Raw genomic sequence first — 26,992 nt, 5'->3', positions numbered from 1 at the left:
TGTCGGCAGGAGGCCTAACAGTCAGGCGGGAGTGAAAGGAATGGGGGAATGTCAGCAGAGCTCATCCTGTCCTCATCTGATGGGCACATAGCACAGCTTCCAGCAAAACTCACTAGACAACAATCAACCAGAGAAACTCAGGCAAATTTTGCCTTGCAAACAAGTGTAAGACCAACTAAAACAGAATTACCTGGAAAAACTCAGCAGGTCTGGTAGCAACGGCCTTCTGAACTGAATATTAAATTCAACAACTTTAGATCTTGAACTCCCTCCTCCATCTCCACCCCCTTTCCGTTTCTTCCCCCTTCCTTTTATTTTTTTCCAATAATTTATATAGATTTTTCTTTTCCCACCTATTGCCATTATTTTTAAATCTATATCTTTTATGCCCTGTTAGCCTTCCACCCTACCCCCACTAGAGCTGTACCTTGAGTGCCCTGCCATCCAGTCTTAATTAGCACATTCGTTTAGATAATATCACCACCTTCAACACCTCTTTGTTCTTTTGTCTGCGACATCTTTTGATTATCTGCTCCTATCACTGCTTGCTTGTCCCTACAACCACACGCCCCCCAACTTCTCTCCTCCTTCCCCCACCTTAAACCAGCTTATATTTCACCCCTCTCCTAATATTCACTCAGTTCTGTTGAAGGGTCATGAGGACTCGAAATGTCAACTCTTTTCTTCTCTGCCGATGCTGCCAGACCTGCTGAGATTTTCCAGGTAACTCTGTTTTTGTTTTAGATTTCCAGCATCCGCAGTTTTTTTTTATTTATGTAAGACCAACTAACTCATTTCGGCACTGCTGAGATTTGCAAACAAGCACAGATCAGGGATCCTTCCCAGCCATAGATCCGGAGTGGTTACCATTTTGAAAGGAAAATGGGCACTTCAGCGGCATACATCCGATGCAAAAATGTTCACACTGCCCTTCACCATGTTTCAGAGCCAGTCACATGCTTAAACTTGCTAGCCCCCATTTTTGTTGCTTGAACATGAAATGCAACGACCGAATTTGCAGAAAACGGAAACCATCATTGCAATGCAAAAATGGCACTGGCCGTTATATTGTCACAGGTGTTAAACTTGCCTTCTGCAGATGGTCCCTTTTCAAACTAATATCTTACAGAATAAGGCGGGCCATTTTGTCTACTTGAAAAATGGTGAATCTTTGTGGGAAATGTTTCTTCTTAGTGTGAGGGGCTTAATTTTATAGGGAATAAAATGCGCTATTTAAATAGTCTGAATAATCACTGCTGTCTGAGTTTTCAAATTGTTCCAGGCAATAGTCATCCTGCTCTAATGTTAACTGATTCAATTCCTCATCTGAAGATGAAGGGCAAGTAAGGATAATCCGTGGCATCTTGGGGATAAGAGTTAGGATCAGGACAGGAAATGATGAAGCAAGAAAGTCAGGTACAAGTATCAAGGAAAAAAATTAAATACACAAAAGAAGGAAGCAAGACAAAAATAAAATTAAGGAAATTATATTTAAATGACATACTTAACACAGAAACATGAATAATCACATATCAAAAATACCGAAATAATTATATGCAATGGGAGGCAGATGAAGAGATATTTTGAATTTGAATCCACTTCAAATAATTGCTGCATTGCTTTTAAAACCAGTTTGCTGTACACCAATAATGTTTTGATGGCATCTCTATTCTTAATAGATCCTGCAGAGGAATTTGATGCTGACAAAGGTGAGGGTGTGGGAGGGGAATCTGACTGTTAAAACGAAAACCACACAATATGGATGAAAAGCTGTGGGAGAAGACAAAGCTAAATGAAAATGGAATAATGGCTAAAATCAATTCAACTTTCACCACCTCCCCCCCCCACCCCCCAACCCACTACATTAGCAGTTTTCAGTCATTTTGTCGATTGTTTTCTCACTTTGAAGAGTTAAAAGGGACTAAATTATTTTGGTATAAGATACATTACACTCAAGAAACCATGCAGTGTTCTCGCTGGTTAAGATCATATTAGTTAACAAAAAAGCAATGTGGAAAGGATAGTGACTTTGATTTGCTTTCATCAAGTGTGGACTGATAATGCTGAAAAATAGAATACTATCCACTCGATCCTCATCAAGCGCCGCTCAAGTTGGATTAATTAACTTATTTACAGATTAATTCCAGTTCAAAGCTCTCTCCAGATAGTGCCAACAATTTATTTTGAGTCCAACAATAACACCAAGTATTAGATGGACATATTGGATACATTAATCTTCCTCTCATGGCCATGTTGAGAAAGGTTGCTCAGATTGGTTCTGAATTATGGGCAGGTATGTGTGTTGTGAACTACTCCTAGCTAGTAACTGGATGGAGACTTTGTAGCTGCCAGAGAGAAGAGATTCTTGTCCCCCAGTTTAGGCTGATTTTTGAGCTCTGTATTGAAGAACGGAACTATGGTGTTCCCACCTAGTATGTCCCACAGTCCCTGTTTGGCAATAAAACGCATCTAAAATTAACGTTCAAGATACATAGCATATACAACTGCATACAGCAATGCATCAGTAATATCAACATTTGAACTGTAATCAAATGATTTTACCATATATAGTTAAAGAAATCTACAGCACAAACATTTGATCAGTTTTTCAATCCCTTGTCCCATTCACTGTGAATCTTGGAAGAGAAGATTTGTCTAGCCAATCAGATGCTGCTGTGTGATCACCCTATGCAATTCAAGCTGGTGTCAAGTTTTACTCATCCTTTTCTCTCCATCTCCACCCTCTGAGGCGAGAATGCCTAATTCAGGTACTTTTTCTGATCAAGGAGCTGACAGTGAATTAAACCTTCAACCTTTAGGCTGAGAGAAAATGCACTAGACTTCCAAAGGTGTTGGACTGCCTTGTCTGAGAACTACACAAAACATTATTAAACTGTTTTTTTAAAGAGTTTTTTTTTTATATATCCAGAATGGCAAATGGAGGAATTCATGCAACAAAACCATAAAGCTGCTTGTAAAGAACAGCTTATAGTTTAATCCTGCACGGGGATGTCTTCCTCATTAAGAGCAAAGGCAGCAAAAATACATCAGTGGTTATAAATTGCTTACATGGTTCCTGCTTTCTCCACCTTAAATTGTTTAACATCTCTTCTGCTATAATTTTCTCCACTTTAGTTTTCAGATCTAATATTGTAAACTGATTTTTCATTTTCTGATGGTGTTGCTGATGGGATTGAAAGAATATTTTTTTCCCCCTCTAAAAGGTAAATTTTCCCCGCCTGATTTAAATCACTGAACTTAAGTGTAATGTCTACCCAGTGGATTTTGTGTACTGTGTTGGCCAGGCTTCTCAGCCATCGGTAACATCCAGGGAGCAACGTACCCAATGGCTCAGAGATTCCATGCACCACCAGCTGTGGCTTTGATGGGCATAGATCAGGAAGCTCCCAGGTTCAAACCTCAGTCTTATGCTGAAGTAGCTTCTCTTAGCTGGGATGCCAATGGAACAACTGCAATTATGGTCTCTCCATTCCTGAACTGTGGAAGTGGGGATGGATGGAGTGGCTGGAAAATACAACTGCATGCGCTCTGTTTAAGGACACGATTGGATTTAGGGTATGGTGTCCCATGATTTCCAAATGACAGTTTAATTTCACATATGAGGTCTGCTGGAACTTGTGAAACCTATGTCATCAACCATACTTGACCATGATGATCATTTAACAATTGATTGAAAAGTACAGATTGTTATGGGGAAAATTATACCTTGGGCAATTTTTGATACATAACCTACCAAGACCTTTTCATTACTGTATTGTGCAATGTGTAATTAAACATTTTACAATCTAAGTTAATAATTTTGGTAAAGAATTATCGGCATTCCACAGGCACATAAAGTTGGAACAAAACTGAATATTATAGTGGTGATCAATAGGATATTTTTATAGTTCTAACACTTCTAAATCTCCAAGGCACAATACCCCAAAATCTTAGGAAAAGGCTTCTACTCACTGGCATTGGATGGTGCACAATGCGGAACAAGGTACTTTTTTGCAGCATTTCACTTGCAGGGCTAACGGTGTGGTTCTTCGATGTCACAGATTCCTAATATAAAGAATTTAAAGGAGCAAAGGCCTATTGAGTTGTTTGTATACTGTATACATTTACACATTAGAGTCTGTAAAAACAAATTGTGCACTGTTCAGCACACTGCTACGATTTTGGAGATGATGTTTGGTCTTTTTTTTCATTTTGTCCATGCATTGAAGAGTTACAGCAAGACAAATCCTGGGTGGCTGGGCTGTCTGCAGCACCACCATGTGGAATCAGCAAGGAAAGAACAGAAAGGAGAACATTTTAATTCAATAGCCGCCTTATAGGAAGAAACAGCAGCTAGTTTTACTACTGAGGGTTTAGGCAATGGAAGTAACATTGTACCCATTTATTTAACTGTATTGATCTTTCCCATGGTCACTAACTGTGCTTCCCCTGATGATTCAAAGTATTGTGTCCTTGAGCCAAACACGACCAGAAAGGCACAAATCCAATCTTTGAGTTGACTGATTTCAGTGTTGAATGCAGTGGTCTGTAAAATTGTCTTCAACACCTTCAAGTGAAGAAGTGAAGGGGACAACTGCTCAATTGCTATCCAATCACTCCCTAAAATCAGCATGTGTGAAGATATGATAGTTTTCACATGTACAGATGTTAAGGCATGCCAATGCCCATTTGGCTGTTCTCAATAAGTCTCTAGGTGAAGATGACAAGGGAGGAGAATTGAAATGGGAGGCAGGGGTCGGGGAGGGGAGAAACTAGCTAAGGTTAACATTAGTTCACTTCATTCAGATGCACGAGCTTTACTTACCGTGCTTGTTCCATTGCATGTAGTTGCCAGCTTTCCTTCAAGAAAGATATTCCCTGATTCTGGCTGCTCGGAGCTGGCAGCTGCCTCAGTTATAAAGCAGGGCCGTTCAGTCTGATGAGGTCGAATGGTGTCGGCTTCACCACTGTTCACACTGGGGATAACTGTGTCGTCAATTGTCAACGCCCTGTCCCTCAAAATTAGTATCTTAATTACAGTCCCTGAATTCTTCAAGGCATTCACTGCTTCATGATGGGTAACATTTTGTAGACTTATTCCGTTGACCTGCAAAACCAGAGACTTTGTTGCCATTTATTATTATCCATCTTGGAAGATCCTGTAACTAGGGGTTGGTGAATATTACATTATTAAATACAATTGAGCCAATATTTGTTTGCTCTCCACCTCTTCCTGGCAATAGCCAAGAAGCAACTGCACAAAAATTGACAAGGATCAGATCTTGCTGAAATTGCATCGGATGGGTCTTGAGAAAGCCATCCAGTAATCCTGTGGGAGCCTTATTTAAATTTAGGTCCTACAATCCCAATGCGATCTTTGTGGACCAATTGGTGTCACACGTGCATGCCCCACTCACTGACCAATGGTGTGAAGCTGTCTCACCAGTGTCCTTAAGGGGGGCCACTGCAGAAATCCACAGATTTTTTTTTTCCCTTTTCCCTCATTTGTGACATCAGAAGGAGAAGGAACGGCTTCCCTCAGAGCCCTCTCCCTCATTCACCCAAGTCTGTACAGCACCGAGCCTAATTGGCCTATTACCCAGCTCTATGATCAGCAAGCTGCCTTGAAGCAACGTTCAGCATTTGCAGCTCCCTGGCCGCATGCTTATGAGGCCCGGTCAAAAATGGTTCAGGCCTCTGAGCCTTGCTATGATAATCGGGAGCAACAGCCCCCGCCTGCCAGGTTACCACAGCAATTGAAGACAACCGCCCTCCCCCATGCTTATTCCAATAGTGAAGGAGACCTGTGGAACTTAAGAATGTCACAACTGAGTTATAGAGGTTTCCTGACATGTTGAAAAAACATCTAACTTCACTTGCACCATTCCAGTTAAAAATATTGGTGTTTGACTTGTGTGTGGAAATTGTTAAATATCAGCAATATACAGTGGAGTAACAACTCAGGAAAGGGACAAATGTTGGGCTGTAGACATGACATTAAAGTTGATGATTAAACATTGAAGTAGAGGCAGCAAAGGTCTGTGCATAAATGCTTGTTATTACAATGGGATCTCTTTGCAGATTTTTCCAGTTGGACTACGCAAGCACCTTCTTTTCTGTAAATCAGCCATGTAGCAACAACAAAAGTTTTTATTTGCACAATTAACATTCCACAATGCTTTGTGGAAGTTTCTGCAAGGATATTGCCATGACGACGGGTTATAGTGTGCTGAAGGGGAGTCAGCAGACAGCAGTTTGAGGGTGTTTCTTTGGTATATTAAACTGCCTGCGGCTCATTACACAATGCTTTCACTAGGGTGTTGTCTCACAAACTGTAGCTGGAATAAATGGCACATTCCATGTATGTGAGATAACAGCTATGTGTTGAATTTTGTTCCGGGCCACAAGCACCGTCTAGCAGTAGTTAAAGTTTGCTGCAGAGCTTTATTTAGGAATGATTTGCAGTTATGCAACAGCAGTGACACTATATAAAAGCCAACTTCTGGTTTTCCTTTAAGCACCCTTTGAATATTATATTATGTATATATTAACGACATGGAATATCATTTAACTGGGTCAGACAAAATTTGAAGAACCACATTTTAAGATTTGTGAGAGAAACTGCCCAAGGACTGAAATACATTCTGTACATTTTATTGAATTAAATAAAGCAAACAGAAAAATCCTGAAAACTTGGCAGTAGGAACTATCAAGGCCACAGCATGCTATGAGCTTACCACTTGTTTTCACCTGAAGCTAACCTACCCTACCCATACGAGTCACTCTGAATAATGGGAAAACACTTATCACACATGTGCTAACATGTCCTGCCAGGAAGGAGTTGAAAACTTCCAATTCATTCTGAGTATGAGCAGAGAGATGAGACACACTGCAAATAGAGTGATGCTCAAGGATAGGTGCTTGGGTCCCCTTTAAATTGATTTGAGCCACACTTACCCCCTCCTCACATATCCTGATCCTTCCTTTCTCCATTAACCTGTCTATTTGCCTCTTGAATCCATTGGTACCTTTCACTTCAAATCTTATTCCACAATCCCTTGCCCTTTGGGATGGAATCAGCCTTTTAAGATCAGCCATGATATTATTGAACGGCAGAGCAGGCTCGAGCGGCCGAATGGTCTACTCCTGTTCCTAATGTTCTTATGTTTGCCTGACTTCCCTCCTTATTGTTAGGTTCCCACTTCTGTGTTAAACTCCAAAAGGACATAGACAGGTTGGTGGCAGACAAGTGGCAGATGTAACTTAATGCAAAGAAGCATGAAGTAATTCATTGTGGTAGGAAGAATGGGGAGAAATAATATAAAATAAAGGGTACAATTCTAAAAGTGGGTGCAGGAGCAAAGAGACCAGGATGGGGAGGTCATATGTGCACAACCCATTGACAGCAGCAGGGCAGGCTGAGAACATGATTGAAAAAGCATACAAGTGTAGAGTAAAAGGTTAACATCAGGAGCATATATGATGCTGATGTAATAGTGAAGTTGAATCACATGACTGAGAAGTAAGAGCGATCTGGAAGGAGAAGCTCCAACCTCATGTCAAGGTCCAAAATGTGTAAATACTTGCTGTAAATAAAGAGTAATAGTTTGAATAAACTATAGACTCGAGCCGCATAATTTGGGAAAATAGACAATCCCTGAAAACCCCCGTCCAGACCCCAACCACACAACGAAACATGGTAGCAAAGAGTAAAATACCCAGTGAACCTTAAAAAGATACAGGGCTGGCAAGAAAAGAGATCCTCAAAGGAAGGACAAAAGAAAAAAAAATAAGACTCACCAAGATGTCGTGGGAACATCACAAGAACATAAGATACAAGCTGAGACACAGACCCAGAGACTGGACAGCAGTGAGAACAGGCCCGAAACAGCAAGCAGCAACACAGAAGCAGGAACAATTCCAGGGCTCAGCAGAAGCAAGGAATCCACACTACCACTCCCAGAGCCGTTTCAGTGTGCAGAAGGCTTGCAATAGGCCCAGAACTGGGACATCTGGAGAAAAAGGTTCACAAGGTAGAGAACTGCTTCAGGATTACACAAAAAAGATCAAGACCACCAGGTCAGTACACTACTTTATGCAGAAGGATGTATCGCTGATGACATGTTAGCAGGATAGGGAACTGATGTTGCCTCAACTTCTCATAAAGAAGTTCGACAAGCATTTGACTCTTGTTTCAGTGTCCATTGGAATTTGTTAATAGAGAGGGCTAAATTTAACTTAAGAAAGCAAAGGTCAGGCATTCATCAACAATCTCTATAGGCTGGCTGGGAACTGCAATTATGGAATCTTAAAGGATGAGCTGATTTGCAACAGAATCATAGTTGGAGTTCTAAATAAAGCATTATCACATCTCTTACAGACAAGAAAGGATTTGATGCTAGAAAAAGCAGTGCAGATTGCAAGGCAAACAAAACTCAGGGGTCCCTGTGCGGTCTTGGTTGCTGATTTTTTTCAATAATTGTGCCCTCCCTCCGTTGGCCTAGGATCCATACCCTCTCCTTGGGATTTAGCACTGCTGACTCACGTGCTGTATGCCAGTGATAGAAGTTCCAAGCCTGGTTGCTTCTCTGTTCTTCCTCAAGCTGTCTTACCATTTTGTGATCATTTGTGGTGATATTGGGTTTGAGTTTTTGTTCTAGAGATGGAAGCTGTGTTCTCAATCTCCTAGTAACTCTGATGGAGAGAAACATTTTTCTAATGGTGAGGTTTGATAACGCGAAAGAGCTAGATTAAGGTCTTCATTTTTCATCAAGAAATCTTTGAGTTTATACCCCGTTCTCTGCTTCTCCATTCACTTGCGAATAGCGAGCTGAACTGGTTATATGAACAAGGCCATATTTGCAAAATTGTGGAATAGCTCATTAGCAAATTGTGGCCCATTGTCGAGCACTATGATGTCCAGGATGCCATGTGTTGCATGAATTATCTTGAGGGATCCCTGTTCGCATGGATCGTGACACGTTGAGTGAAGATTGAATGAGACCATTCAGTTTATAGGCCATAAGACAGAAAGCACGCCAAAGCCTGCCAAAACAGGCAAAAGTGTGTCAAAAGCCATTTTGAAATGTCTTCGAGTGGCAGGAACAAACCACACAAGTGAGATGAATGTCCAGCGGGGGTGGCAGGCCACAACCTAAAAAAAAATAGGCCACTTCAAAACTGTTGGTCACTTGAAAATGCAGACCACCTGTAAAAAGTGGGAGAAAATTTTCAAACAGGTCCGTCCTTGCACAAGAAGTGGAAGAACCACAAGCAAAGGAATTAACCTTCCTGGGGGAGGTAAATGATATTGAAAACAACTGTTGGAGTGTTGAACTTGAAGCGGATGGACAATCCACAGAGTTCAAACTAGACACAGGAATAGGAGCTTCTGTTTTATCAGATGAAGTCAAGTAGTTCAAACAGATTACGATACAATCATCATCAATCAAATTATAAGGCCCTGATGGGGCAACTTTAAAAGTCAAAGGCCAACCCATGGCAAATCTGAAATATAAAGACCAAGAAATCCTCGAACCTTTCTCTGTCATTCAAAATCAAAAGTGCTCTCTACTATGCAGAAAGGCATGTCTAAACTATAAAGTGGATCAAATTGCTGATGAGAACTATAGCTGTACTTTTCAAAGTGAATTTCCAAAATTGCTTACAAGCCTAGAGAAATTAAAGACTGAGTACCATATCATCCTACAAGCTGATCCTAAACCAATTTGCCTCTTTACACTGAGGAAAGTCCCTCACCCACTCTTCTGGACAAAGTCATGGGTGAAATTGGAAAGATGCAGCAACAAAGCGCTATCTCACCTGTCACCATGCCAATGAAATGGTTCAGGAATGGTTGTGGTCCCAGAGCCAAACAGCTCTAGAAGAATCTGTGTGGATTTAACTCAACTAAACATCAATGGAATGCGAGATCCACACAATGGCCTTAGTGGATGAGAGCTTTGCCAAACTAGCCAAAAGTACTTAATTTACCAAATTGGATTGGAACAGTGGATTTTGGCAGTTGCTTGTGGACAAAGAATCCAGATTGCTGACCACATTTATAACGCCATTCAGTCATTATGGTTTCAACAGATTGCCCTTTGAAATAGCGCTGCTCCAGAAATTTTCCAGAGAATGATGTCTCACCCTCTAGAAGGCATAATATGCCATCCATGACTCCACGAGAGCAGAGTATGACCACAGAGCCAGAGCAGTCTTATAGGTTGCAGGCCAAACCCAGTGAATGAAAACTGTGAGTTCACCAAACCCATGATCAAGTTTCTAGGTCACATTGTACAAGCCACTGGAATCACAGTTGATCCTCAAAAAAATAAAAGTACTCAGTTATATTCCTGAGTTGTGGAATTCTCTGAGTTTCCAAAGGTTCCTTGGGATGGTCAACCAAGCAGGCAGGTTCCCACCAAATTTAGTAGAGGTCAAAGAGCCTTTGAGACAGCTGTTGAGACAGGTCAAGAGTCGTGCTGGAATGTGGACCAGCAAAATGCTTTAAAAAGGATTAAACAACTTTTAGTCTCTTCTGAAATCTTGACATATTACAACCCAGAATTACCGACCCTTGTAGCAACATATGCATCGTTTACAGGTCTGAGCAGTTTTATTTCAAGTGCAGAGAGATGGCAAGTGTAGATCAATCTAATGTGCCTCTAGGCCAACAACTGAAACAGAAAAACAATATGCCTCAACAGAAAAAGAAATATTCGCAGCAACGTGGGCATGTGAAAAATTTTCAGGCTACATTATGGAGCTGTGTTTCAAAATCGAAACAGACCATAAGCCATTAGTCACCCTTCTGAACATGAAAAAAGATGCCGCCCAGAATCCAGTTGTTCAGACTAAGATTGATGAGATATGATTCCATCACAAAGTGTGTGCAAGTATCAAACAATGGCACACACACTGTCACAAACGCAATCAAAAGCAAACAAGAGGATTTACTCTTCATTAAGGAGGTTGAAGCATAAACATCCTTAATCACTTAGCACTTACCAGCTACTGCAAAAAAGTTGCAGAAAATAAAATAAGCCTATCAATGAGATGAAGAATATCTTCAAATCCCCACTAATCCGATACTATGCCAGTGCTTTGAACAGCGCAAGCACATCACTGTCATTGATGATTTTCAAGTCTTCAACAAGAGAATAGTCATACCAAAAACACTTTGGCTTGATATTCTTAAAGGTTTCACCAAGGTCATCGAAGAATAGCAAAATATTGTGCAAGAGCGTTGCAATCAGCCAAGCAGCCAGGCTTTACTCACTCTATAGAAAAAATAATTTCTAACCGTCTTACTTGTGCCGTAGATAGCCAAGAACGAAAAGAACCACTGTTACTTCTACTTTTCCATCAATGTCGTGGGAGCGCCTGGAAATGGATGTATTAAATTTAAGGAGAAAACTTTCCTTGTCATTGATTACTACTCACAATGGATTGAAGTAAACACATTGCATAGTATCACAGCAGAAGCAGTTATCCAATCCCTCAAGAGAATTCAAGCAACACATGGCATCCTGGGCATTATAGTGTTCGACAATGGACCACAATTTGCTAATGAGCTATTCCATAATTCCACAAAGTATGTCTTTGTTCATGAACCAGTTCACCTCACCATCCTCAAGCGGCTGTAGAAGCTGAGAAAGCGGTGCAAATTGTCAAAGATGTCTTGATGAAAAATAAAAACCTTAATCCAGCTCTTCTGAGTTATCAAACCTCACCATTAGAAAATGCATTCTCTCCATCAGAGTTACTAACGGGTAGGAGATTGAGAACACAGCTTCCACCTCTAGAACACAAACTCAAATCCAGTATCACCATGAATGATCACGAAAGGGTAAAACAGCGTGAGGAAGAACAGAGAAGTTACCAGGCTTGGAACTTTAATCACAGGCATAGAGCACATGAGTTAACAGTGCTAAAGCCCAGGGAGAGGGTATGGGTCTGAGGCCAACAGAGGGAAGGCACAATTATTGAAAAAATTCCACAACCAAGATCGCACAGGATTGAGACAGACCAGGGTATCATAAGGAGAAACCGCAGCACCTGAATGTCCTTGGAGAAAAAGCCAATAGAAACTTGGGCTTACTACTCAGGTCCTGATGAAGGTGAAAAGCTTCCTTCAAGTTCCATAGTCACCCAAGAGAAGAACACTCACACTGACAGAAGAGAGAGTACAGGATATCCTCGACCTCAAAAGGAGGTCAAAATGAGATCAGGGAGATTGGTCAAGGCACCTCACGGACTAAGACTTTGCAGGGAGATGTAGGAGGATGTTATTATGATCAGGATAAATACTTGGAGGGAAATGTCGACTAAAGGGTTAGCATCAGAAGCATACGTGATGCTGATGTAATAATTAAGTCAGATCACATGACTGAGAAGTAAGAGAAATCTGGAAGGAGGAGAAGCTCCAACCTCGTGTGGAGGTCCAAAATGTAAATACTTACTGTAAGTAAAGTAATGGTTTTGAGAAGCTACAGGCTCAAGCAGCATACTTTGGGAGAATAGACAATCCCCAAAACTCCAGTCTGCACAACAAAACAACAACCTCCTGCCCTTTATATATGGGGTTATAGACCACAAAGCAAGGAAGTTCTGAAAATCTATACAAAATTAGAGAGAGTGCAGAAAAGATTCACAAAAATGTTCCCAGGGATGAAGAACTTTAGTCATGTAGATAGACTGGGAAAGCTGGGGCTGCTCTCTTTGTAGAAAAGAAGGCTGAGAGGAGATTTGATAAATGCATTCAAAATGATGAGGGATCTGTTCCATTACTGAAAGGATCAAGAACCAGAGGGCACATATTTAAGGTAATTGACAAAAGAAGCAATGGTGATGTGATGAAAATTTTTTTCATGCAGCAAGTGGTTAGGATCGGGAATGCACTGGGTGTGTGGTGGAGGCAGATTCAATTGTGGCTTTCAAAAGAGATTTGGGTTATCTGAAGAGGAAAGATTTGCAGGACCCCTTATGATTTTGAACACCTCTATCAAATCTTCTTCTTGGAGAAGAGAAAGATGAGGGAACAGTCTCAATTTCTCCAATCTATCTACATAACCGAAATTTCTCATTCCCAGAATCATCCTCGAAAATCTTTTCTGAATGCACCCTGTCTAATGCTTCATATTCTTCCTGAAGTATGGTGCCCAGAACTAGACACAATACTCTCATTGAGGCTGAACAAGTGTTTTATACTGGTTTACCCTAACTTGCTTGCTTTTGTACTCTATGACCCTATTAATAAAGCCTAGAATTCTGTATGCTTTATTAACTGCTCTCTCAACCTACCCTGCAAGTGTCTCAACTAGCTCCTCTTCCATTTTATTTGACTTGGGTAGCATCAGCTTCTTTGGTAAAGATGGATGCAAAGTATTAAGAACATAGGACTTTTCATTTAATGTCTTAGCCATGCCCACTGCTTCCATGCACAAATCACTTTCTAGGTCCCTAATTAGCCACACTCCCCCTTTTACCACTCTTATTACTTATAAGCCTATAGGGGACTTTTGGATTTGCTTTTTATGTTAGCTGCCAATCTCGACTCATTTACTATCTTTGCTTCTCTTACTTGTCTTTTTTTCCAATTCACTGGTGTTCTGGCCAATATTTATCCCTCAACCAACATTACAACAGGTAAGAACATAAGAACTCAGGGCTGGAGTAGGCCAGTTGCCTGTTCAAGCCTGCTCAGTCAGTAATTTTTGATCTTCTACTTCAATGCCATCTCCCACATTATACCCACATCCCTTAATTCCCTTAACATCCAAAATTTGATCGATCACTGTCTTGAATACACTCAATGACTGAGCACCCACAGCTCTCTGGCTTAAAGAAGTGCAAAGATTCACAACCCTTTGAATGATCATTACCTGGTTATTATCACATTGCTGCTTGTGGGAGTTTGCTGTGTGCAAACTGACTGCCACATTTCCTACAGTACAGCAGTGACTACCCTTCAAAAGTACTTCATTCGCTGTCAAGTGCTTTGGGGTGTCCTGAGGTTGTGAAAGGCGCTATGTATATGACAGTTTTTCTTTTTTTCATCTTTGCCAGATTGTCTTGATAGATTCAAAGAGGGATGTAAACACAGAGAGATTAGCAGTATTTCTCAAATACTGCTATTGATGAAAAGGGATTAATCCAAGTTAGTTACAAAGAGTTGCACAAACTTACCTCCAGTACCATATCTCCAACTTGTACGCCAGCAAGATCAGCAGGACCCCCCTTCGATACTTTTGAAATGAAGATTCCCTGGCACAGACAACACTATGAATCATTAATTGTTACATTAATTATTTTTGCTTTGAAGGCACAAGTTAGCTAACTCTGAGTCAAATTACAATTACATGCCATAACGAAACCTTCCATGTAAATGTGAGAAGCACTGTGTATATCAAAAGGCAATAAAGCTCTCTTTCTCAAAATGCAAAACTCTTTTCTCTGTATCCCCTCATGTAACAAAAGCAGCATGTTGACACCCAGCAGCCCACAAGCAAGATTTTACAATTGTGTGAAACTTCTCTCTGGATTGCAGTTTCAGCAGCCTACAGTACTTACACCCAATCATACTTAAGATGAGGGAGAAATTTCAAAGCCTCTGATTAGTTACCTCCATCAGGAGATTGTAAAACACAGAGTTACTGCCAGTACAAATTACACATTCTTAAGCCAGATAGAGCAGGAAAGTTTAATGTCCGATTATCAGTCTGCTCTGATCTCAGCCGTTCTGGCAATAGGGACATGACAATTGACCTCGATTTATCTAGAATCTGGCTACACACATGAAGCAGTATTTGGATGTAGTTAAAGCAGAAGAAACACACCTTTTAGGTTTACCAAGGGGAAGTGCAGCAATGGGCACCAGATTTTTTTTTAGGTAAATACCACCTAATAAATTCTGAGTATTTTATTTCTCTTTGCCTGCAGATAGCTTTTACTGGGATTGACCATGTTTAGCTAGTGTGAGGGACTAAGGCCTCACATTGTATATTTTTATTTTTCTCAAATTTTTAAAACTGACAAAAGACCTTTAAAATGGCTGAAACTGTGCCTCTCTCTGGCACCTGAACAAAAGAAGCCACTTGGCAGTTTTAGAAAAACTGGCACCTCATTATCTCTGTGGAAGCACTAATGATCCCCTGTGCACTATACAACCCAACTTCAAAGAAAAGCCATCTGAATTTAGCAACCCAGGCTGGCCAGAAGGAGATGGATCATCTGCTAAGACAAAGGCCGCACAACTTTCCTTTCAGTTCCTAATGGCTAAGATTCTTTAGAATTCAGATAATGGATACACAACCTTTGTCAAAGATGGTGGAGAGGTTGAAGTCATGTGACATGGACCTCTGGCTTGTGGAACTGTAAATATTGCCTTGCTGAACTGTATAGCTCAGTCTGCTGTTTAACATCTAACAAGCAGGCCACACCGAAGGAGCTGTGGCCCAGATTGGACAACTGGCCCCATCTATCCTGCTTCTGCTGGAAGTCTGGACCATTGCCTACAAGACTGATTGATCTCTGCATGCTATCTCAATATGAAGTCAACACCACCGGAAAAGTGAATTATCCAGCATCAGTTTTCAACCCACCAACTTAAGTGAAGGAATATCTCATTGGACTTTAATTCTGGAACACCCATGAAACAATATTGACAGTACAGAGACCGCAGAGGAATATTTGTTTTCTCTATCCCTCTCTTTGCTATCTGAATACAAGGGGGACATTGCAAACCCTCTTTTGCATTTCAAATGGGATGCAAATAAACTAACCCTATCTCACGTTTGTTGTGTGGTCATTAATAGAAAATTGGATCACACCAAAACTGAGGGGTTGGGAAATACACCACCACTTATGAAGAGGGAAACAAGTCAAAACACATTTCTGTTTACGGACGGGTGGCGAGAGGAGAAATTAGTGCTGTTTAAATTAACTCCCCTCCTGTCCACAACGCTAGTATGCTGGGGGCACAGTGCAAGCTGGCCATTTCAGGTATAGCATATTGTTTGTGGGTCCACTATAAAAGGTTTCATTCAGCTGCAATACTTGTGTAGGGCCTGGGGATCACAGGGATCAATGAGTCCTTGTTGCACCAAGCTTTTTGGCTGCATCTACACATATTGCCGCTCTGCTGTTGCTCTGTCCTTCATTGTGCTGCCAGACCTGCTGAGTATTTCGAGCACTTAATGTTTTTATTTCAGATTTCCAGCATTCACTGTATTTTGCTTTTATTCTTCAGTTTGCTTGTATCTTCAAACAATGCAGGCAACATAACTGCTGCACAACAAAGCTGCTTCTTGGATCATGGGCATCTATTTGGTTTGTGATACTTCTATCGTCAGGAAACACCTGAATATTAATTAAGTGAGACTTTGCTGCTGATGTTGATTGTGAAGGACGCCTGATACCAAAATGCAGTGTCATCTACTATGCCCTGCACTCAGCAACATACCAGAGTACTGCCAGCTGATGCCTTCTTCCCAAAAGAGAAAGCAATGAACATATATATTACTTTAATCCATTCAAAAACCCACCCATTTGCAGAGAGTTAAAATCAGATCTGTCATTTTTTTGATATCTTCATGATTTTCAACTGAGATAAGCTGGCAGGTATCCCCTGTAGCAGCTCAGAAAAATCCAGGAGTGGAAAAGCTGACTGTTAACCTTCACAGCACATTCCTGCAGTAGAATCCCTGCAGGTCAGCCTGGAGAGAGATCACTTAACTGTAACAACCTCTCTCGGGAAGTGGAAGCAGCTAAGACAAATGGCTTCAGACATGCTCTGGTTGCAGGGTGAACAGTCAATAAATATGTGGGCTGGGGTACTGGTATACCTCAATCATTGAGCCTGCATTTGATTCAACCTCAAGAATTCACATTCCAATTGTTGACTGGATATGGAAACTCTCCAAGGAATTCCCAACCTCAGCCCTATTTGTTTGCTGCAACTTCAATGGAATAGCAAAAACAGACTCTGCAAAAAATAGTGCCCCTTGCAGCAACAGACACCAATGCAAGGAGCAGAAGCTAACTTAACATGTATGCTCATTCAAATAAAAGAAAGATTACTATCAGTTTTTCCAAGAGAAAGCTAACTTTAAATATCAAACCTGAACTGATAATGTGCCCATTTTATATGTGGGTGTCAATCACCAGGGGTAGTGTTCACCTGAATAAGGTGACATCGTTGTCAGAGCCGATTACTATAATTAGTACATTCCAGAAGACTGGTACTCTCTTTGTCATAAAACACAGTGCACTGTGAACAAAAATAAAAGCAAAAAACTGCGGATGCTGGAAATCCAAAACAAAAACAAAAATACCTGGAAAAACTCAGCAGGTCTGGCAGCATCTGCGGAGAGGAACACAGTTAACATAGTCTGCGCACCAAACCCTGAGCAGCATAATCAGGCCTGCCGAAAATCAGTGCTGCCAGGGGAACAAAGCAAGTCAGGGCTCAAGCGTATCTCCCACACTGCACAGCCGTCATCAAGGATACCTTTCTCTTCATATGGGTCTTCATACAAATTTTTTTCAGAATTCTCCCTAATAACGTGACAAAAAAAATCAGCTCATAAACTATGTTTAAACACTGAGGCGTGGTTGGCTATGGAGATTGTAGGCAGGTTCTTGAACAGATTAAATCTTCTTTTAATTTGTTTAAATGGATTCTAACCTCCAGACCTGCCCTTCAAGTTGCTCTCTGCTCACATTTTAGAACTATAAGTGATTTATACAGTAAACCTTTCTCATGAGAAATATTTTAATTATTTGCCAATGCTTCTGTCACAAAAACCAAGTTCTTCATACACAGCAGGTTCATCGGCAAAAATATAGGCTCATGTTTCAAATCAAAGTTCATGGTTGTCTACCCAAAAACCTTAGACTTCACTTTACGGATGCTGACACAGCTGCTGTGTATTTGCAGTGTTTATTTAAGACATAGGCTCAACTTTATAAAGCAATGCATGCTATTCACATCTCAATTTTCGTACGTGTGCCCAGCATTTAGCACAAGATCCCTGCTGCATCCATAATCTTGGACAAAGCCAAATGAGATGAGACAACCAGAGTCAAAGACCCAGTGAAAAATAAAGAAGCAAAAACAAAAGGTCAATGAGGAAGATACCCGCAGATAAAAGCAACAACTATTGGGACGTCACAGCGGACAAAAATTGCTCACGAGTGTGAGAGCGAGAGAGATTCAAATGTTTGATTGAAAACACTGTGAAGAAGCTTAGTAGGTTTCACTCCTACCCACCCTGACCTTAAATGTTAGCACCCAGCCCTTCAAATATGTCTGAGCACAAGACCCACCAACTTTCTTCAATGAGAAAAAGTAAATGATGCAGGCAGCCTAGATTGGGACAGAAAATGACATACTTTAAAAATTGAGCCTTATAAAAATTGAGCCAAAATTTAATGTGGCCGACTGAATCCGAGAGACCAGCAGACACCAGGGGTGAGGAGGTGATCATCAGGGAAACAGCGTGTTTCCAAATACCTAGTATAAAGTGTCAATAATCAGAAATCATAAATAACTCTACTGAATTGCCACCTATTCCAGTCACACATCGCGGACACACTACCTAACACACCCATATTGTGATTCACAGGTGTGAATTAATGATTCTCCAGCAGCTCCATTTGAGGGCACTAGAAATCTGCCATGGAAATGCAGTTGGTAATATGGCATGTTTTTGAATAGCCAGCTACACAATACGACATATTTCTGCTTTGGCAGTAATAACATTCATCTAAAACTATCTTCCAAAATATCTTCCAAAATTCACCATCAAAAGCAAACATCTTCTCCAAGATGGCAAGTCAACTAACTTCATATTTTTCAACCATGTTTAACTTAGAAAAACTTACTTCATTATTGATTTTATATGGAGTCGACCCTTTTCCTCCAGCAATGCTGATCCCCAGACTTCCCATCTGGCTGCGCACTGTAATATTAAGCTTCAAAAAAAAAAGAACATAATCAGAACTAGCACTGTTTTTGATAATGCATTTTAGTGAAGAGTTTTTACACAGACAAGTAAATGCCTTGCCTGCTGCAATACCAGTGGCCACAGATCCCCCAGAAAGGAGGGAAAAAATCAGAGATTTTGCTCTCAGTTGCTTAAAAGTTGGCACGTGAATGTTAGCTGAGAACAAGTCCTATAGATTGACCAAAGTCACTATTAATGCCATAGCCAATAAATATGGGCAAACGTAAATGAAAGCCTATTAAACTAATCCGTATCCACCTCATTAACTGAACAGTGAAACATTGTACACCACCCTCCCCAATGATCAACAATACTAATTCCTGGATGAGTCAAAAGTTTTACCTGTGATGCATTGCTAGACAAACTTAACTAATCTGTAACGCTAATATATCCCAAAGTTGTTTGCCCTCACCAACTTGTCAAGTCCTTCTTAAAGCACTGTAGTATATCAATCCCTGCTTTACATGAATGAAGTAATGAGGGTTGCTGGCACCCATGAAATTATACCCCTCTTTGTGGGGCTGTGTATCCCATCAATAATAGTTTAACGTTACCCATTTGTCAGAAATACACATCTTACAGATTTACAGGGGTGGATGCATGCCTTAAAACATTCGTAGAAAAATGATTTTTAGTCAAGAAATGTATATAAACCAGTGAATTATGGTGGGATCAAGCGAGGAAGTCTTGAGCTGAAATAACTATACTTGTTAAACCTTGTTTCTCTAAATCAGATTTGCTTGATTTATAATCACTTCACCTTACTTAGAAAATCAAACTTTAAAATAAGTGAAACCATGCTTGTGAGAAGATTGTCTCATCATCATTGAACAAACCCACCTAAAGCTAGCTAGATAACGGATCCTAAAAGGAATCTGTCACTTGCAAAATGTCTGTAACGCTATTTACTTCCCACTTTATGAAATGTTTTAAGTGTAAGTAACATTGTTTTTCTCTCCCCAAAATCCCTCAGCCTCAGCTATTCACATTATTTTACATTTTTATATTCTGCAGCAGTGGATTTGATACATTTGTTTAACATGTAATTTATTTGATTCACTTGACTTTTCCCTTATCCTGAAACCATCTTTTCCCAGTTATTCAGATCACAATGAAAGATATTTTTCTCCTAGTTATTTCCCACCATGAAGGTATAGTCATTGGTAAGGATGGTGTTAGTGCTGCACTGCACCAAGTTGGGTTCTTCCACCATTGTTGAGTCTTAAATGACTAGAGCAGGTGCTCAATCACTCATCATGGTACAAGCCTTGCTGGCTTCAGCTTCAATCACCAAATTCAGTATCAAGAAACATCTCCTTTACACCCCAGGTCAAACACCAGTCTCCCTCAACAACAAAAACAAAGCACAATACAAATGATATCTTGAGCACCATTTTTTTTATTTAATGGTGAAACTACATGAAATTCAAATCTGTTTTTTTATCTGTTGCTTACCATTATTTATTGTAAATTTCTACCTTGTTATCATGCGATAGATTGTTATGGTGCACTTTGGGTTTTGTGGTTCCAAAGGAGCAAGATGAAACCTCAATATCATTTATTCTCTCTCACAAACATTGAATAACTTCCATGATGTGTGTTGCAGGGTGTTGGATAACATTCAATACGTCTTAATGAAGTCTTTGTAGTCTTGATTAGGTTAACTGTTTGTATTTATTAACTACAAGAACTATATACACAGTAAAGTGTTCAAGCTAGGAGATGTCTCCATGCTGGGTTGTGCACACGGCTCTGTCCAACACTAGACTGAACCATCAGTGTGGATCACCTGTTGTCTTATATCACAGTGTGGGCGGTACTGTACTCAGTCCCACGTTAACCCTTTATGCGCCAGGCCCTTGTGTTTCTCACAAACATTGAATAATGCCCATGATGTGCATCTCTCTCTTTCACACATTGAATGACGTTCATGATGTCTCTCTCTCTCTCAATATCCAGGGTATGTGTGTGCTTCTCTCCCTCTCTCACACACATATTGAATATCCTCCATAATGTGCACGTGTCTCGCACACATACTGAATAACCTCCGTGGTGTGTCATGCTCTCTTTATATTGAATAACCCTTATGATATACCTCTCTCTCCCCCTCACATACATAATAACCCCCATGATGTACCTCTCCCCCTCACATATTTAATAATCCCCATGATATACCTCTCTCTCCCTCACATATTTAATAACCCCCATGTTGTGCCTTTCTCTCCCTCACAAATTGAATAACCCTTATAATGGGCCTCTATCTCCCTCACATAATGAATAGTTTCCCTGATATGCCACTCCGTCACACACTTTGAATTTCTCATAGATGCTGCAACAGCCCAGTCGAATGATCCATTTCCTAATTGCCAGATGCTGTGGCTGTTTGTGGTATACTCTGGATATTCTAGTTCAATAGCAGCAGGATTAAGTTACAAATCCCATAATGAATCACACACTGTCCACAGGAGCTGGAAATACCCAGCTCAAAGCCCAGGTGGAATTTCTTACCCTGTGGTTAAAACAGAACTCAAACCCAAACCACGCAGAGCAGGACACTCATCTGGAAAAATAAACAGTCGTCTTGAAATGTGGAATATCATATAGGCAAATATATGGGTAGTCTTAATGAATCAGTGGGAAATGAAGTTCCTTTTGTATGTTTTTGTTGTCTTGTAAATACAGTTCATTGCAAATAATGGCTAGAACCATTTAGGAAACATAAATTCTGCAATACAGTTAGTTTAAATGTGGGATCTTTCCATACGCTTATTTATCTTCATTAGTGCAAATGAATTATCTGAGCCAATAGAAAATATCTGGCCCTTAATTTAGTTTCATTGTTAAAGCCAGATAAGCATCTTACAGTTCTATTGTATAAGTCATCAGAAATAAAATAAGTTAAATTCTTGCCCCAGCTCACTGGGGCCCCAGTATGTATGTGTCAATGCACTTTACATCTCATGAATGTACTTCACAAAACAGTTACTGCAGTCATGTAGATAAATATGTTTATATGCAGCAAGGTCCCAAGAGGACAAATTAGATGAATAACCAGTTAATCTCAATTTTCTTTTGTTTCTGTTGGCTGAGGGGACAATGTTAGACAGGGTACTAGAAAATCTCTCAGACTCACTCAAAAACTCACTCGCTTTCAGCTCATAAGATGAGAGCTTTCATGTCCACCTGAATAAGGACATAGGGTCTCTGTTTAATGTCTCATCAAAAGCAGCAGCACAGACAATGCAGTACTCCAACAATAATGCACTGCAGTGGCAGCCTGGGTTGTGCGCTCAAATCCATAATGGCACTTCTGATTTATGGAGAAGAAAGCTGCTAACCAAGCCAAGCTCATACTAACTATATAAATATTTGATATCATGTAATGGTGAAATGGTTAAAGGGACTTTTATGCTACCTTTGTCCAGGTTCCTTTGAATCCAGTGGATATAAAAAGTGTTGCTTGGTCCTCATTTCGCTCTGGACACCTACTCTCTCCGCCGGCATCATTTGCCAACTTACAGATCTGTTGTTTGCTGCTGCTCAAGACATTGGATGGCTTGGCTTGCCTTTGATTATCACGTAGAAAAGCTCTCACGTGCCGGTTCCGATGAAAACCTTCTTCTGTGTCAAACAGACTGCCAGAAAATTTAGATACAGGTTCCTGAAGTTTTAAAAAAAAAGCGACATACCAAATACCAATTAATAGAAATTTAAAGAGTTGAAAAATAACCTAAAAATTCCATTTGAAGGAAGAAACTTTCATTTACATTATGCATTTCATGGTTGCTAGACATCGCAAAATGCTTTACTTTTGAAGTATAGTCCCCATTGTTATACAGGAAATGCAGAAGCCAATTCCTATACAAACAGCAACATGATAATGACAAGATAGTCCATTTTCGATGTGGCTGAGGGGAAAGTATTGGTCAGGACACCAGCTCTTCTTTGAATATTGCCATGGGATCTTTACCTTCCAGCTGAGGGGGCAGATGAAGCCTCAGTTTAATATCTCAATCAAAAAACAATACCTCTGGCTGTGCAGGACTTTTTCAGTACTGCACAGCAATGCCAGCTTAGATTATGTGTTTAAGCCTCTGAAGTGGGATTTGAATCACAACCTTCTGACTTGGAGATGAAAATACTATCACTGAACCAAGGCTGGGGCATATTCTGAAATATTCCGATCACACATAATCAACCATTAAATCATTGTTTAATTGATGTTCCATTCTGCTTAAGCATTCCATCAATTGCAGAGGCATACATTATAATGACGTATCATTCCTGAGGGCAAAATGCAGTCATTCCATTGGCATTAGTAAGTTTATTTTAATTTTTTCTTTCTACGTTTCTACTCGAAACGTCAACTCTTTTCTTCTCCGCCGATGCTGCCAGACCTGCTGAGTTTTTCCAGGTAATTCTGTTTTTGTTTTGGATTTCCAGCATCCGCAGTTTTTTTGTTTTTGTTTTTATGCATTAAAACATTTCTCATTTCCCTTCTGGCCCTTTTGCTAAGTATCTTAAATCTGTCTCACCTGGTGACCCAAACCAGTGGAAATAGTTTCTCCTTGTTTACTCCATCAAAGACCAATTAATTTTGAGCATCTTGCTAAAAATCTCACCTTAACCTTCTCTGCTCTGAGGAGAACAACCCCAGTTTCTCCAGTCTCTTCAGATTTCTAAAGTCCCTCATCCTTGGTATCATTCGAGTAAGTCTCCTCTGCACCCTCTCCAAGGCCATAACATCCTTCCGACAGATGTGGCACCCACAATACTCCAGCTGAGGCCGAACCAATGACTTAGAAATGTCTAGCATAACTTCCTAGCTTTCATGTCCTCTGCCCCTATTTACAAAGCTCTGACTTTTTTTTTCCTCCTGATCAACTTGTCTTACCACCTGCAAAGATTTGTGCTTGTGAACCGCCAGGTCTCTGTCCCTACAGCCCCTTTAAAATTGTACCATTTAGTTTATGATCTGCACTATTATTTGGATTGAATAAAGTGTCCTAATTATGAGATCTGTTGCTTTGTATCAGAATTGCTTCAACTTATTGCTGGATAACATTCATGTTTCAAGCTCAATGAACAGAGTCAGAAATTATAATATCAAAGTAGAAAATGATGCAACCGAATGATTGGATATGCTCATGTAAATAGCCTGAAGGCACCAGATTAAAATTAACACAAAACAGTACAATTCGGGACTTTAGCAAACTGGTGTGATGACAAACTTCCATATTTAACATTTATAAATAACAAAATCTAAGGCCTACGCGACATAATATTCAGGAAAATATTTGGTCACCTTAACTGATATACTGAGGTGTAGCAATGCAATAAGGCAGGTGGGTGTGGTAACAAGCAGCTTTAACAATATTATCATGGTCAAAGGTTACATGAAGCAAGAGTTTTAAATATCATTTTCAGATGTGAAATCAGGTGACCTCTAATATAATGCCTCACTCAAGCTAATCATTAATGCACACTTCAGTATAGCAAAGTGATCTTCCTGACCTCTGAAATTTAGCACACAATATAGAATCAAAAACCCCACTCAATAATATTGCAATCAATGCAGCTATTAGTATACACTGCTTACATCCTCATAGTTGTCCTCCATTTCCTCCTCAGCCTCCTGCTCAGGGCTGGCTCTGCAGCTGTTCCATCTGGTGTGACCTGAAGAACTTTTTGACTCTTGTTCACTGGGAGGGATTTGCTGCTCAGATAGTGAAGAAGCCCAGTATACTTCACTTAAATCCCAACCAGGAATAGCACAGTTTGTTGGTGATTTAGGTCGACATTTTAAGGAATCCTATTGGGAAGAAATTGGGATTAAAAGTGAACTATGCATATAGAGAAATAAGAAAAAAAGGAATTCAAACACAAGTTTCTGAAATACAAGTTCCTTAAATACATCAGATATCATATCACATGCTTTACAGACTTATATGCCAAAGATTTCAATTTCCACGTTGCATACACTGACTGGATATACACTGCCCGGATATACACTGCCCATATTACATGGTTTTCACCCACCAAACCAGCAACACAAGAGCACTTAATCGAAAAGAAATAGTTCAAAATTCCCTTCAAATTATTTCAACAACAAGTTACCATTTCATTATTGGAGGGCTCCAAGTATTACTGCACCGTTATCTCCATTAATAGAACAGTTTAAAGACGTGTCTGAGCAAGGTTAAGTTTAGAATATTGCTCTTTCTAAACTTTATCATTTGGAATGAATCTTTCCTGTGCATGTTAGGATCAGCAGGAATACTTTCCGTGTTTGGTATCACATGTCAATATCAAGCACTCCCACTACAACATAACCAGATGCAAAATAAAGCCCAGGTTTACTGTAGCCTAATAATGCACACATTATTGATCAGGTGTGATGGATTTTCACCATTTTGTCCACATTATCTATTAAAAACCGAGCCACCTTCCCGGTTGATATCAAATCAAAAGCAGCATTTTATGTAGGCCCAAGCATACTTGGCACTGAGTTGAGCATGCCCAAACTTATATAATGTAATGTACCTCGAAGTATGCTTCTATCCCATCAGTTTGTGTGACATTCAAACAGCCTACGTGGTAAATTTATGATTTTTTTTTCTTTTGTTTAGTATTACAATCCCATTAGAGATTGTTGACGTTTGGAGAAAAATTCAAACGTCCAGTGATTAGCTTTTTCTTCATTCTTTCATGGGATGTGGGCATTACTGGGAAGCCCAGCATTTGTTGCCCATTCCTAATTGTCCTTGAACTGAGTGGCTTGTTTAGGCCATTTCAGAGGAGAATTAAGAGCCAACCACGTTGCTGTGGATCTGGAGTCCAGACCAGTAAGGATGGCAGATTTCCTTCTGTAAAGGACATTAGTGAACCAGTTGGATTTTTACAGCAATTGATGAAAGACTAGCTTTATATTCCAGCTGCCATGGTGGAATTTGAACGTGTCCCCACGGCACGAGCCTGGGCCTCTGGATTACTAGTCCAGTGACATTACCACTACTCCATCTCCCTGGGCTGAAAGAATTACACCAAAGGATTCCACATTTTTAAACAGAAACAACCTTTACCATATAGATAAAACAAAACCAAGTTAAACAAATTCAGCACTATGAACTTAACACTGAAGTATATGAAGACTTATTCTATAACCCAGCTCTACTTTTTTTAAATTCATTAATCGGATGTGGGCATTGCTGGTGAGGCCAGCATTTATTGCCCATCTCTAATTGTCCTCAAGAAGGGGGTTGTGAGCTGCCTTCTTGAACCACTGCAGTCCATGTGGTGTAGGTACACCCACAGTGCTGTTAAGGAGGGAGTTCCTGGATTTTGACTTATTGACAGTGAAGGATCGGTAATATATTTCCAAGTCAGGGTGTTGAGTGACTTGGAGGGGAATTCCAGGTGGGTTGTGTTCCCATTTGTCTGCTTTCCTTGTCTTTCTGGGTGGTAGCTGTCATGGGTTTCAAAGGTGTTGTCTAAGGATCCTTGGTGAATTCCTACAGTGCATCTTGTAGATGGTACACACTGCTGCTACTGTGCATCAGTGGTGGTGGGAATGAATGTTTGTGCATGGGATGTCAATCAAGTAGGCTGCTTTGTCTTGAATGGTGTCAAGCTTCTTGAGTGTTGTGGGAGCTGCGCTTATCCAGGCAAATGAAGAGTATTCTATCACACTCCTGACTTGTACTTTGTAGATGGTGGACCAGCTTTGGGGAGTCAGGAGGTGAGTTACTCGACACAGGACTCCCAGCAACTGACCTGCTCCTATAGCCACAGTATTTATATGGGTAGCCCAGTTCAGTTTCTGGTCAATTGTAACCCCCAGGATGTTGATCGTGCGGATTCAGTGATGGTAATGCCATTAAATGTCAAGGGGTAATGGTTAGGTTCTCTCTTGTTGGAGATGGTCATTGCCTGGCACTTGTGTGGCACGAATGTTACTTGCCACTTGTCAGCCCAAGCCTGGA

At 40.3% G+C, this 26,992-nt stretch overlaps 1 protein-coding gene across 1 annotated transcript; it reads right to left on the bottom strand.

Moving 5' to 3' along the window:
- Nucleotides 1-675: 675 nt before the first annotated feature.
- Nucleotides 676-25,606, bottom strand: LOC121278296 (protein lap4). The gene is made up of 8 exons (XM_041188582.1): nt 25,554-25,606; nt 24,610-24,822; nt 22,426-22,671; nt 18,889-18,978; nt 14,191-14,268; nt 4,826-5,107; nt 3,973-4,065; nt 676-1,770 (listed from the first exon to the last, which is right to left on the bottom strand). Exons 2-8 carry the CDS (start codon nt 24,628-24,630, stop codon nt 1,738-1,740), a joined length of 843 nt encoding a protein of 280 aa, XP_041044516.1. The 5' UTR covers nt 24,631-24,822; nt 25,554-25,606; the 3' UTR covers nt 676-1,737.
- Nucleotides 25,607-26,992: the final 1,386 nt, after the last annotated feature.

This window comes from Carcharodon carcharias, chromosome 5 (assembly GCF_017639515.1).
Source record: "Carcharodon carcharias isolate sCarCar2 chromosome 5, sCarCar2.pri, whole genome shotgun sequence".
In the NCBI taxonomy this organism is placed as follows: Eukaryota; Metazoa; Chordata; class Chondrichthyes; order Lamniformes; family Lamnidae; genus Carcharodon; species Carcharodon carcharias.
The sequence above is the reverse complement of the archived record's forward strand: the minus strand, read 5'-3'. Positions and strand labels throughout refer to the sequence as shown.